This window comes from Heterodontus francisci, chromosome 44 (assembly GCF_036365525.1).
Source record: "Heterodontus francisci isolate sHetFra1 chromosome 44, sHetFra1.hap1, whole genome shotgun sequence".
In the NCBI taxonomy this organism is placed as follows: domain Eukaryota; kingdom Metazoa; phylum Chordata; class Chondrichthyes; order Heterodontiformes; family Heterodontidae; genus Heterodontus; species Heterodontus francisci.
This window is the reverse complement of record NC_090414.1, coordinates 27,376,769-27,390,710: the sequence shown is the minus strand read 5'-3', so window position 1 is coordinate 27,390,710 and position 13,942 is coordinate 27,376,769. Positions and strand designations below refer to the sequence as shown.

General features: G+C 55.6%; 1 protein-coding gene across 2 annotated transcripts in view; it reads right to left on the bottom strand.

Moving 5' to 3' along the window:
* Positions 1 to 1,679: 1,679 nt before the first annotated feature.
* Positions 1,680 to 13,942, bottom strand: part of LOC137355927 (protein phosphatase 1B-like) — a 52,703-nt gene continuing 40,440 nt past the window's right edge. The window contains exons 4-7 of one of the 2 annotated variants that reach the window (XM_068021595.1): positions 10,438 to 10,555; positions 9,648 to 9,759; positions 9,383 to 9,437; positions 1,680 to 6,191 (exon numbers count right to left, since the gene is read on the bottom strand). In XM_068021595.1, the coding sequence (XP_067877696.1) occupies positions 6,162 to 6,191; positions 9,383 to 9,437; positions 9,648 to 9,759; positions 10,438 to 10,555 (315 nt within the window). In that variant the 3' untranslated portion in view covers positions 1,680 to 6,161. The remainder of the gene's footprint in view (positions 6,192 to 9,382; positions 9,438 to 9,647; positions 9,760 to 10,437; positions 10,556 to 13,942) is intronic. The other variant, XM_068021594.1, reaches the window with a different exon arrangement.

The following is a 13,942-nucleotide window of genomic DNA, read 5'->3' as shown; positions in this document are numbered from 1 at the left end:
AACCAAATGAGGAGGTCAGTGGAGAGTAAGGAGGTAGTAACTAAAGCCTGTAAGGAACTAGATAATGAAGTCAGCGTGACTAAGGGGAAGAGTAGGCAGGGAGCAGATGATGAACGCAAAGGGACTGGTGGTCTGAGGTGCATTTGTTTTATTGCAAGAAGTGCAGTAGGTAAGGCAGATGAACTTAGGGCTTGGATTAGTACCTGGGAGTATGATGTTATTGCTATTACTGAGACTTGGTTGAGGGAAGGGCATGATTGGCAACTAAATATCCCAGGATATCGATGCTTCAGGCGGGATAGAGAGGGAGGTAAAAGGGGTGGAGGAATTGCATTACTGGTCAAAGAGGATATCACAGCTGTGCTGAAGGAGGGCACTATGGAGGACTCGAGCAGTGAGGCAATATGGGCAGAACTCAGAAATAGGAAGGGTGCGGGAACAATGTTGGGGCTGTACTACAGGCCTCCCAACAGCGAGTGTGAGATAGAGGTACAAATATGTAAACAGATTATGGAAAGATGTAGGAGCAACAGGGTGGTGGTGATAGGAGATTTTAATTTTCCCAACATTGACTGGGATTCACTTAGTGTTAGAGGTCTAGATGGAGCAGAATTTGTAAGGAGCATCCAGGAGGGTTTTCGAGAGCAGTATGTAAATAGTCCAACTCGGGAAGGGGCCATACTGGACCTGGTGTTGGGGAATGAGCCCGGCCAGGTGGTTGAAGTTTCAGTAGGGGACTACTTTGGGAATAGTGATCACAATTCCGTAAGCTTTAAAATACTCATGGACAAAGACGAGAGTGGTCCTAAAGGAAGAGTGCTAAATTGGGGGAAGGCCAACTATACCAGAATTCGGCAGGAGCTGGGGAATGTAGATTGGGAGCAGCTGTTTGAAGGTAAACCCACATGTGATATGTGGGAGGCTTTTAAAGAGAGGTTGATTAGCGTGCAGGAGAGACATGTTCCTGTGAAAATGAGGGATAGAAATGGCAAGGTTAGGGAACCATGGATGACAGGTGAAATTGTGAGACTAGATAAGAGGAAAAAGGAAGCATACATAAGGTCTAGGCGGCTGAAGAAAGACGAAGCTTTGAAAGAATATCGGGAATGTAGGACCAATCTGAAACGAGGAATTAAGAGGGCTAAAAGGGGTCATGAAATATCTTTAGCAAACAGGGTTAAGGAAAATCCCAAACCCCTTTATTCATATATAAGGAGCAAGAGGGTAACTAGAGAAAGGATTGGCCCACTCAAGGACAAAGGAGGAAAGTTATGCGTGGAGTCAGAGAAAATGGGTGAGATTCTAAACGAGTACTTTGCATCGGTATTCACCGAGGAGAGGGACATGACGGATGTTGAGGTTAGGAACAGATGTTTGATTACTCTAGGTCAAGTCGGCATAAGGAGGGAGGAAGTGTTGGTATTCTGAAAGGCTTTAAGGTGGACAAGTCCCCAGGTCCGGATGGGATCTATCCCAGGTTACTGTGGGAAGCGAGAGAGGAAATAGCTGGGGCCTTAACAGATATCTTTGCAGCATCCTTAAACACTGGTGAGGTCCCGGAGGACTGGAGAATTGCTAATGTTGTCCCCTTGTTTAAGAAGGGTAGCAGGGATAATCCAGGTAATTATAGACCGGTGAGCCTGACGTCAGTGGTAGGGAAGCTGCTGGAGAAGATACTGAGGGATAGGATCTATTCCCATCTGGAAGAAAATGGGCTTATCAGTGATAGGCAACATGGTTTTGTGCAGGGAAGGTCATGTCTAACCAACTTAATAGAATTCTTTGAGGAAGTGACAAAGTTGATTGATGAGGGAAGGGCTGTAGATGTCATATACATGGACTTCAGTAAGGCGTTTGATAAGGTTCCCCATGGTAGGCTGATGGAGAAAATGAAGTCGCATGGGGTCCAGGGTGTACTAGTTAGATGGATAAAGAACTGGCTGGGCAACAGGAGACAGAGAGTAGCAGTGCAAGGGAGTTTCTCAAAATGGAGACGTGTGACCAGTGGTGTTCCACAGGGATCCGTGCTGGGACCACTGTTGTTTGTGATATACATAAATGATTTGGAGGAAAGTATAGGTGGACTGATTAGCAAGTTTGCAGACGACACTAAGATTGGTGGAGTAGCAGATAGTGAAGGGGACTGTCAGAGAATACAGCAGAATATAGATAGATTGGAGAGTTGGGCAGAGAAATGGCAGATGGAGTTCAATCAGGGCAAATGCAAGGTGATGCATTTTGGAAGATCCAATTCAAGAGTGAACTATACAGTAAATGGAAAAGTCCTGGGGAAAATTGATGTCAGAGAGATTTGGGTGTTCAGGTCCATTGTTCCCTGAAGGTGGCAACGCAGGTCAATAGAGTGGTCAAGAAGGCATACGGCATGCTTTCCTTCATCGGACGGGGCATTGAGTACAAGAGTTGGCAGGTCATGTTACAGTTGTATAGGACTTTGGTTCGGCCACATTTTGAATACTGCGTGCAGTTCTGGTCGCCACATTACCAAAAGGATGTGGATGCTTTGGAGAGGGTGCAGAGGAGGTTCACCAGGATGTTGCCTGGTATGGAAGGCGCTAGCTATGAAGAGAGGTTGAGTAGATTAGGATTATTTTCATTAGAAAGACGGAGGTTGAGGGGGGGACCTGATTGAGGTGTACAAAATCATGAGAGGTATAGACAGGGTGGATAGCAAGAAGCTTTTTCCCAGAGTGGGGGATTCAATTACTAGGGGTCACGAGTTCAAAGTGAAAGGGGAAAAGTTTAGGGGGGATATGCGTGGAAAGCTCTTTACGCAGAAGGTGGTGGGTGCCTGGAACGCGTTGCCAGCGGAGGTGGTAGATGCGGGCATAGCGTCTTTTAAGATGTATCTAGACAGATACATGAATGGGCAGGAAGTAAAGAGATACAGACCCTTAGAAAATAGGCGACAGGTTTAGATAGAGGATCTGGATCGGCGCAGGCTTGGAGGGCCGAAGGGCCTGTTCCTGTGCTGTAATTTTCTTTGTTCTTTGTTGTTCTATCTCACTCTGGGATGCAGATGGAATATCACAACATATTCCCACCTCTTTCAAATATTTAAAGCCAGATCTAGGTTTAGATATCAGGAGGTGATTCTTTTCCCAACGAATATTGGGCATGTTGATCTGGCTTGTGTGGCGAACCAGCAATTCACTGAGTTCCTCACCAAGTGACTGCTGCGCAGGGTCCTTCCACCAGCCTAACTGAGAGCAGCTGAAACCTCACACAAGCAGCCCAGAGAGGAGAGTCCCAGCAAGCTGCACCTCCGTAATCCAGCCTGCTAACTCTCAGAGTCTGGAACCTCATTTGCCCGACACACACAACAAACTCACAGTATAGAGTTGAAAACATTTTAATACTCTGTTATAATATAACTTTAGCTTTAAAAGTTGCTGAGTCCCTTGCTGAAGCCTTTTTTCCCCACTATGCCCCATTACCATAGTTACAACAAAATAGAGGGCTGGTTTTTTAAACTTATGGCAAGACATATTTCCCCGAAGGTTAACGTTTAGACCTCAACGATGACAAGCACTAGGACCCAAGTCAAGCACCACCCCACATCTCCCCGCCCCGGAAACCCCCCCACCCACCCCCCCCCACCACCTGCAGGACATAAAGGTGAGATCCATGCCGGGTGGACAGGAGACAGACCAGGTGAACACTCGACTCGGAGGCTCCAAGGTGACACATCCCAGCCACCGCTAAACAAAGCAAACAACCAGGACTAAAAGTCCAAAGAGGGAATTAAAAATAAACCCCCAAAACCAGGGGGGGGGGGGGGAAATCTAAATTAAATTCAGTCCCACCACAGCCTAAAGTGACTCACATCAGCCAACATTCCCCAATCCCCACCTCGTTATCTCAGCTACAAAACAATTTTAAAAACTTCCTTTTCAAAAATAAAATAAAGAGTATCTGTGTACAAGCTGAAAGAACAAATCCATTACATACCAGAGTTAGGGAATGGCCAAAGACAGCAATTCACCACCAGAGTCTTACTAAACCTCTTCCTGAGAGGGAACACTGACCGTTATCCCGAGACAGTGACTGAGGTGGGTCAGAGTGACCAGGACAGTGACTGTTATCCCGAGACAGTGACTGGGGTGGGTCAGAGTGACCAGGACAGTGACCGTTATCCCGAGACAGTGACTGGGGTGGGTCAGAGTGACCAGGACAGTGACCGTTATCCCGAGACAGTGACTGGGGTGGGTCAGAGTGACCAGGACAGTGACTGTTATCCCGAGACAGTGACGGAGGTGGGTCAGTGACCAGAACAGTGACCGTTATCCCGAGACAGTGACTGGGGTGGGTCAGAGTGACCAGGACAGTGACCGTTATCCCGAGACAGTGACGGAGGTGGGTCAGAGTGACCAGGACAGTGACCGTTATCCCGAGACAGTGACTGGGGTGGGTCAGAGTGACCAGGACAGTGACTGTTATCCCGAGACAGTGACTGGGGTGGGTCAGAGTGACCAGGACAGTGACCGTTATCCCGAGACAGTGACTGGGGTGGGTCAGAGTGACCAGGACAGTGACTGTTATCCCGAGACAGTGACTGGGGTGGGTCAGAGTGACCAGGACAGTGACCGTTATCCCGAGACAGTGATGGAGGTGGGTCAGTGACCAGGACAGTGACCGTTATCCTGAGACAGTGACTGAGGTGGGTCAGAGTGACCAGGACAGTGACCGTTATCCCGAGACAGTGACTGGGGTGGGTCAGAGTGACCAGGACAGTGACCGTTATCCCGAGACAGTGATGGAGGTGGGTCAGTGACCAGGACAGTGACCGTTATCCTGAGACAGTGACTGAGGTGGGTCAGTGACCAGGACAGTGACCGTTATCCCGAGACAGTGATGGAGGTGGGTCAGTGACCAGGACAGTGACCGTTATCCTGAGACAGTGACGGAGGTGGGTCAGTGACCAGGACAGTGACTGTTATCCCGAGACAGTGACTGGGGTGGGTCAGAGTGACCAGGACAGTGACTGTTATCCCGAGACAGTGATGGAGGTGGGTCAGTGACCAGGACAGTGACCGTTATCCCGAGACAGTGATGGAGGTGGGTCAGTGACCAGGACAGTGACCGTTATCCTGAGACAGTGACTGGGGTGGGTCAGAGTGACCAGGACAGTGACCGTTATCCCGAGACAGTGACTGGGGTGGGTCAGTGACCAGGACAGTGACCGTTATCCCGAGACAGTGACTGGGGTGGGTCAGAGTGACCAGGACAGTGACCACTGATCGTACTGTCAATTATTGTCCACTCCCCAGTCCCTCCAAGGAGCAGCCTCTGGTCTGACTGACCACATCGTACATACAACCTCACACTCACTCTGCAAAATCCAGTCTTCCAGACAGCTATGAATTTTCTTTGAAAAAGATGAATTTTCCCAATCTCCCCAAAAACTAGGAACTGCCACTGGTTGGATGTAGGTACCAGAGACTCCTCGACAGCAGATTCCAATTCCACTGACATTCTCTCTCAATATCTGGGCAGCTGCAGCTTGTTTGTTCTTCTTGGCCCTCCTACTCCCCAACACGGGGATGGTTCCTCCAGCCGGGTTTTTGTCACCTCAACAAGGCCCTCCCTCCCTCCTCTGCTGTGTGTACGTCACCAGGCCAGACTACTCACTAGCTGTGCTAGTGCGAGAATGCTCAGGGTGGGCAAGAGAAAGGGGGGTCAGTGAGAGACAAATAAAACTGATCTCAACCTGGAGAGAGAGGCAGGCTCATACCTACCACAATGAAGCCTTAGGCTCAGTGTCCGGAGAGTAAGGACCTCGTGGGACTGGGCTGAAATGAAGATCTGAGGGTAAAGGTAGGTTGGAAAGATGGAGGAGGAAAACTCTCAAAAACAATAAGTTAACAACAATTCCTCACTTGCAGCCCCAGGGCCTGATGCAAAAGCAGAATTCCGTCTAGACAGAGGGGGGAGGGGCTGCAGAGGATGAAGAAGGAAATTTCACAAGGACAAGTGAACACAACAATCTGGAATGTCCAGGAGAGGCTGCAAGGTGACTGGCAAAAAAAACAAATATATAAATATGTCACTTGAGAATTCTCTTCTGCACATGTACAAGTGTCCATCAAACATGGAAACCAGGGGTTAGGATGACTTGCAGACTGCTCCTGTGAAGCCTCGGATTACAACGTGGTGTCTGGTTCCTCCAAATCCTACAGAATGACAAAAAAAAAACAAAATGACAGACTGCTCTGAGATTTGAAGATTAAACATAGGACATGTTATTATTTACTGTGCACAGCCCTATACTCCATCATGAACTCAAATCCAGGCGGGTCGGTACCGAGGGAGCGCCACACCGTCAGAGGGCCGCGACCGAATGAGCGCTGCACCGTCGGGGGGTCGGTACCGAGGGAGCGCCGCACCGTCGGAGGGTTGGTACCGAGGGAGCGCCGCACCGTCGGAGGGTCGGTACCGAGGGAGCGCCGCACCGTCGGGGGGTCGGTACCAAATGAGGGCCGCACCGTCGGTACCGAGGGAGCGCCGCACCGTCGGAGGGTTGGTACCGAGGGAGCGCCGCACCGTCGGAGGGTCGGTACCGAGGGAGCGCCGCACCGTCGGAGGGTCGGTACCGAGGGAGCGCCGCACCGTCGGAGGGTCGGTACCAAATGAGGGCCGCACCGTCGGTACCGAGGGAGCGCCGCACCGTCGGAGGGTTGGTACCGAGGGAGCGCCGCACCGTCGGAGGGTCGGTACCGAGGGAGCGCCGCACCGTCGGGGGGTCGGTACCAAATGAGGGCCGCACCGTCGGTACCGAGGGAGCGCCGCACCGTCGGAGGGTTGGTACCGAGGGAGCGCCGCACCGTCGGAGGGTTGGTACCGAGGGAGCGCCGCACCGTCGGAGGGTCGGTACCGAGGGAGCGCCGCACCGTCGGAGGGTCGGTACCAAATGAGGGCCGCACCGTCGGTACCGAGGGAGCGCCGCACCGTCGGAGGGTTGGTACCGAGGGAGCGCCGCACCGTCGGAGGGTCGGTACCGAGGGAGCGCCGCACCGTCGGAGGGTCGGTACCGAGGGAGCGCCGCACCGTCGGAGGGTCGGTACCGAGGGAGCGCCGCACCGTCGGAGGGTCGGTACCGAGGGAGCGCCGCACCGTCGGAGGGTCGGTACCAAATGAGGGCCGCACCGTCGGTACCGAGGGAGCGCCGCACCGTCGGAGGGTCGGTACCGAGGGAGTGCCGCACCGTCGGAGGGTTGGTACCGAGGGAGCGCCGCACCGTCGGAGGGTCGGTACCGAGGGAGCGCCGCACCGTCGGAGGGTCGGTACCGAGGGAGCGCCGCACCGTCGGAGGGTCGGTACCGAGGGAGCGCCGCACCGTCGGAGGGTCGGTACCGAGGGAGCGCCACACCGTCGGAGGGTCGGTACCGAGGGAGCGCCGCACCGTCGGAGGGTCGGTACCGAGGGAGCGCCGCACCGTCGGAGGGTCGGTACCAAATGAGGGCCGCACCGTCGGTACCGAGGGAGCGCCGCACCGTCGGAGGGTTGGTACCGAGGGAGCGCCGCACCGTCGGAGGGTCGGTACCGAGGGAGCGCCGCACCGTCGGAGGGTCGGTACCAAATGAGGGCCGCACCGTCGGTACCGAGGGAGCGCCGCACCGTCGGAGGGTCGGTACCGAGGGAGCGCCGCACCGTCGGAGGGTTGGTACCGAGGGAGCGCCGCACCGTCGGGGGGTCGGTACCGAGGGAGCGCCGCACCGTCGGGGGGTCGGTACCGAGGGAGCGCCGCACCGTCGGAGGGTTGGTACCGAGGGAGCGCCGCACCGTCGGAGGGTCGGTACCGAGGGAGCGCCGCACCGTCGGAGGGTCGGTACCGAGGGAGCGCCGCACCGTCGGAGGGTCGGTACCAAATGAGGGCCGCACCGTCGGTACCGAGGGAGCGCCGCACCGTCGGAGGGTTGGTACCGAGGGAGCGCCGCACCGTCGGAGGGTCGGTACCGAGGGAGCGCCGCACCGTCGGAGGGTCGGTACCAAATGAGGGCCGCACCGTCGGTACCGAGGGAGCGCCGCACCGTCGGAGGGTCGGTACCGAGGGAGCGCCGCACCGTCGGAGGGTTGGTACCGAGGGAGCGCCGCACCGTCGGAGGGTCGGTACCGAGGGAGCGCCGCACCGTCGGAGGGTCGGTACCGAGGGAGTGCCGCACCGTCGGAGGGTCGGTACCGAGGGAGCGCCGCACCGTCGGAGGGTCGGTACCGAGGGAGTGCCGCACCGTCGGAGGGTCGGTACCGAGGGAGCGCCGCACCGTCGGAGGGTCGGTACCGAGGGAGCGCCGCACTGTCGGAGGGTCAGTACTGAGGGAGTGCCGCACTGTCGGAGGGTCAGTACTGAGGCAGTGCCGCACTGTCAGAGGTGCCGTCTTTCAGATGAGACATTAAACCGAGGCCCCCGTCTGCCCTCTCGGGTGGATGTAAAAGATCCCATGGCCACTATTGGAAGAAGAGCAGGGGAGTTCTCCCCGGTGTCCTGGGGACAATATTTATCCCTCAACCAACATCAGTAAAAAAAAATTGATCAACTGTCTCACTTGTGGGATCCTGCTGTGCGCAGATTGGCTGCATGTTTCCTACAACATCTCATTGGCTGTAAAGTGCTTTGCAACATCATGATACTTTGATAGGTGCTAGACAAATGCAAGCCATTCTTTCATGTAAACTCTATAAAGATTTTTTTATTCATTCATGGGATGTGGGCGTCGCTGGCCAGGCCAGTATTTATTGCCCATCCCTAATTGCCCTTGAGAAGGTGGTGGTGAGCTGCCTTCTTGAACCGCTACAGTCCCTGTGGGGTAGGTACACCCACAGCGCTGTTAGGAAGGGAGTTCCAGGATTTTGACCCAGCGACAGTGAAGGAACGGCGATATAGTTCCAAATCAGGATGGTGTGTGACTTGGAGGGGAACTTGCAGGTGGTGGTGTTCCCATGTATCTGCTGCCCTTGTCCTTCTAGTTGGTAGAGGTCAGGGATTTGGAAGGTGCTGTCTAAGGAGCCTTGGTGCGTTGCTGCAGTGCATCTTGTAGATGGTACACACTGCTGCCACTGTGCGTCGGTGGTGGAGGGAGTGAATGTTTGTGGATGGGGTGTCAATCAAGCGGGCTGCTTTATCCTGGATGGTGTCGAGCTTGAGTGTTGTTGGAGCTGCACCCATCCAGGCAAGTGGAGAGTATTCCATCACACTCCTGACTTGTGCCTTGTGGATGGTGGACAGGCTTTGGGGAGTCAGGAGGTGAGTTACTCACCGCAGGATTCCTAGCCTCTGACCTGCTCTTGTAGCTACACTATTTATATGGCTACTCCAGTTCAGTTTCTGGTCAATGGTAACCCCCAGGATGTTGATGTAAATATTCACCTCGTCAGTGGTCTGAGGAACCAGTCGGTTGTAAACTGATTCAATCACACTTCGCCTGAAAGAATACAAATAGAAACAAATGGTTATTTCAGTAAACTACGTGTTAAAATGGTTTCTGAATCAGAACAAAGTTTATTGTGATTCAGTGGCTAGGTATTCTCGCCCGAGTCACAGTGTCATCGGTTCGAGTCTCACTCCCAGCGGCAGGGGGTGGGGGGGGGGGGGGGGGAAAACGGGTAAGCGACAGGGGAGAGGGCGACCTTACTTGCTGATGAGGCCTCCGCCAGGCGGCAGGTTGGGAATATTCTCGACAAGCAGGGAGTGCATCACGTCCAGTAACCCCGGAGGAACATCCAGACCAGCCTCCACCACCAGATCTGCAAGTAGAGAATAAGACAACACTTGGAACTTTCCGGAAAACAGAAATAAAATGCACGCTTTCATTAAGGAGGCAAATGAAGTGAAGTGGGAAAGTGGCAGGATGGATCTGAGACCAATCTGTCAGCAGGAACCCAGATCTGCTCCTCACAGGGAGGCTCATACTTGGAGCACTAAAACCGTGCACATCCCAACTCCATGGGGATAAGATTCCGTGCCCCAGCGCTCCCACTGAAATTAGAATGAGGGGGTGAGCACGATACCGGTGTCAGAATTCCCTAGACATTTACAGCAGGGATTCCACCCCACCCCTCGTCCTCCCCTTCACCACTGGGATTGATTCTTCTCTTTGGCCCAGGGTCCTGAGGCTAGTCTTGGCCCCTCCCTCAACAACAGCGCGCCCAGGAGCTGGGATATAGCAGAGAGGTTCCGGGACCACACGATCGGATATGGCAGCTCAATCTCTGACCAAAGTCCAAAGACGCCGCAAATTCCACTCACGGCCGGTCATAAGGGAGTCAGAGGGCAGTTTAGGACATAAGTCTCCACCATCTCCACCCACCCAACTCTCTCATCGATAGCTGGCGGGCAATGGAACACCAAGCCCTTGGTAACTCGGAGGTTTGGACAACAAGACTTTGCGTGGGCTCCGCTCGCTGGGCCGCCATTTCCCTGACCTTTGACCCGCGTTTCCAGGTATCGGTCGAGCTCGGCCTCTCTCTGTCTCGCTTCCTCCGAGGGTCGAGGTGCATTCTCGAAGCAGACCAGCTCGATGCTCATGTTGTCTCGGCTCCCCTGAAGAACAGCAACACAAACAGAAACCTCACCATTCTAATAATGACACTGTGAAAACTCCCACAGATCAATCAGTGCACACCACCACAAGGTACATTGGTATAGCGCCCTCCAGCACCTCAGGACATTCCAAAGCACTTTATAGGCAAGTGTGCAGCAAGTGTTGTCACTGTTGTAATGTAGTAAACGCATCAGCCAATTTGCGCACAGCAAGATCCCACAAACAGCAATGTGTTAATGACCCGGATTATCTGTTTTACTGATGTTGGTTGTGGGATAAATATTGGCCCCAGGGCTGGGAGGGGGGGGGGGGGGGGGGGGGAAAGAGAAGGGGTGAATTCCCCTGCCCTTCCAATAATGGCTGAGAGATCTTTTAAGTTCATTGGAGGAGGCAGATAGGACCTCAATTTAACATTAGGGGCGGCACAGTGGTTAGCACCGCAGCCTCACAGCTCCAGCGACCCGGGTTCAATTCCGGGTACTGCCTGTGTGGAGTTTGCAAGTTCTCCCTGTGTCTGCGTGGGTTTTCTCCGGGTGCTCCGGTTTCCTCCCTCATGCCAAAAGACTTGCAGGTTGGTAGGTAAATTTGCCATTATAAATTGCCCCTAGTATAGGTAGGTGGTAGGGGAATTGAGGGAAGGTGGGGATGTGAGAGGGTAATGGGATTAATGTAGGATTAGTATAAATGGGTGGTTGATGGTCGGCACAGACTCGGTGGGCCGAAGGGCCTGTTTCAGTGCTGTATCTCTAACTAACTAACTAACATCTCATCACAAAGGCTGCCCCTCTGACAGTGCGGCACTCCCTCAGCGCTGCCCCTCCGACACTGCGGCACTCCCTCAGCGCTGCCCCTCCGACACTGCGGCACTCCCTCAGCGCTGCCCCTCCGACACTGCGGCACTCCCTCAGCGCTGCCCCTCCGACACTGCGGCACTCCCTCAGCGCTGCCCCTCCGACACTGCGGCACTCCCTCAGCGCTGCCCCTCCGACACTGCGGCACTCCCTCAGCGCTGCCCCTCCGACACTGCGGCACTCCCTCAGCGCTGCCCCTCCGACACTGCGGCACTCCCTCAGCGCTGCCCCTCCGACACTGCGGCACTCCCTCAGCGCTGCCCCTCCGACACTGCGGCACTCCCTCAGCGCTGCCCCTCCGATGACAGTGCGGTACTCCCTCAGCGCTGCCCCTCCGATGACAGTGCGGTACTCCCTCAGCGCTGCCCTTCCGACACTGCGGCACTCCCTCAGCGCTGCTCCTCCAACACTGCGCCACTCCCTCAGCGCTGCCCCTCCGATGACAGTGCGGTACTCCCTCAGCGCTGCCCCTCCGACAGTGTGGCATTCCCTCAGCGCTGCCCCTCCGACAGTGCGCCACTCCCTCAGCACTGCCCCTCCGACGACAGTATGGCATTCCCTCAGCGCTGCCCCTCCGACAGTGTGGCACTCCCTCAGCGCTGCCCCTCCGACACTGCGGCACTCCCTCAGCGCTGCCCCTCCGACACTGCGGCACTCCCTCAGCGCTGCCCCTCCGACACTGCGGTACTCCCTCAGCGCTGCCCCTCCGACACTGCGGCACTCCCTCAGCGCTGCCCCTCCGATGACAGTGCGGTACTCCCTCAGCGCTGCCCCTCCGATGACAGTGCGGTACTCCCTCAGCGCTGCCCCTCCGATGACAGTATGGCATTCCCTCAGCGCTGCCCCTCCGACACTGCAGCACCCCCTCAGCGCTGCCCCTCCGACACTGCGCCACTCCCTCAGCGCTGCCCCTCCGACACTGCGCCACTCCCTCAGCGCTGCCCCGACGACACTGCAGCACCCCCTCAGCGCTGCCCCTCCGACACTGCGCCACTCCCTCAGCGCTGCCCCTCCAACGACAGTGTGGCATTCCCTCAGCGCTGCCCCTCCGACACTGCGCCACTCCCTCAGCGCTGCCCCTCCGACACGGCGCCACTCCCTCAGCGCTGCCCCTCCGACACTGCGCCACTCCCTCAGCGCTGCGCCACTCCCTCAGCGCTGCGCCACTCCCTCAGCGCTGCCCCTCCGACACTGCGCCACTCCCTCAGCGCTGCCCCTCCGACACTGCGCCACTCCCTCAGCGCTGCCCCTCCGACACTGCGCCACTCCCTCAGCGCTGCCCCTCCGACACTGCGCCACTCCCTCAGCGCTGCGCCACTCCCTCAGCGCTGCGCCACTCCCTCAGCGCTGTGCCACTCCCTCAGCGCTGCCCCTCTCCCTCAGCGCTGCCCCTCCGACACTGCGCCACTCCCTCAGCGCTGCCCCTCCGACACTGCGCCACTCCCTCAGCGCTGCCCCTCCGACACTGCGCCACTCCCTCAGCGCTGCCCCTCCGACACTGCGCCACTCCCTCAGCGCTGCCCCTCCGACACTGCGCCACTCCCTCAGCGCTGCCCCTCCGACACTGCGCCACTCCCTCAGCGCTGCCCCTCCGACACTGTGCCACTCCCTCAGCGCTGCCCCTCCGACACTGCGCCACTCCCTCAGCGCTGCCCCTCCGACACTGCGCCACTCCCTCAGCGCTGCCCCTCCAACGACAGTGTGGCATTCCCTCAGCGCTGCCCCTCCGACGACAGTGCGGCATTCCCTCAGCGCTGCCCCTCCGACGACAGTGCGGCATTCCCTCAGCGCTGCCCCTCCGACGACAGTGCGTCACTCCCTCAGCATTGATTGAATCTTTTTAACATCTCTTCAATCTGATTATTGCTCCAGGATTTGAATCTCCCACTTGTCATTAAACAGTGTGGGACTTCAGTCACATAATAGCCCAAGATTCCTTTCCTAAATGACATGCACGAACCAGTTGAATGTTACGACAATCAAACAGTTTCATGCTCACTTTTATTGATCCCAGCTTTTTATTTCCAGATTTTAAACGGAATTGAAATTTGCAATTTGTCCTGTTAGAATCTGAACTGATTGTCTGGATTATGGTCCATTTACAGAATTACTATACCCAACTCAGCTCAGAGAGCCCACAGCAGTCACGGCTGGAAGGAGAGAGTCTACGTCTGCAGTTTTACACTGTTCAATGTACAGAATTATCACAAACACAGTGTTATGCTTTGCTGAAATCTCAAGGACGACACAGTGAAACTCAATCCCAGGGAGCTACACTGACCTGTCACAAATAATTACATCAATCTGCAATCTGCCCCTTTGGCATCGAATACAGAGAGAGGAGCTTCATCCAAACAACGCACACATTTGGTTACTGGCCATTTTCTGGTTTAGGGACGGGTGGGGGGGGGGGCTCCATTGGGGATTAATCTGCAGGCTGAGAGTTCTGACTGCCCAGGGTGGAGCTGGGGAGAGGGGGGTGGGGTGGAGACAGACACAGACTCCTGCTGGCTTATCTGTCACAACAGCGACAAA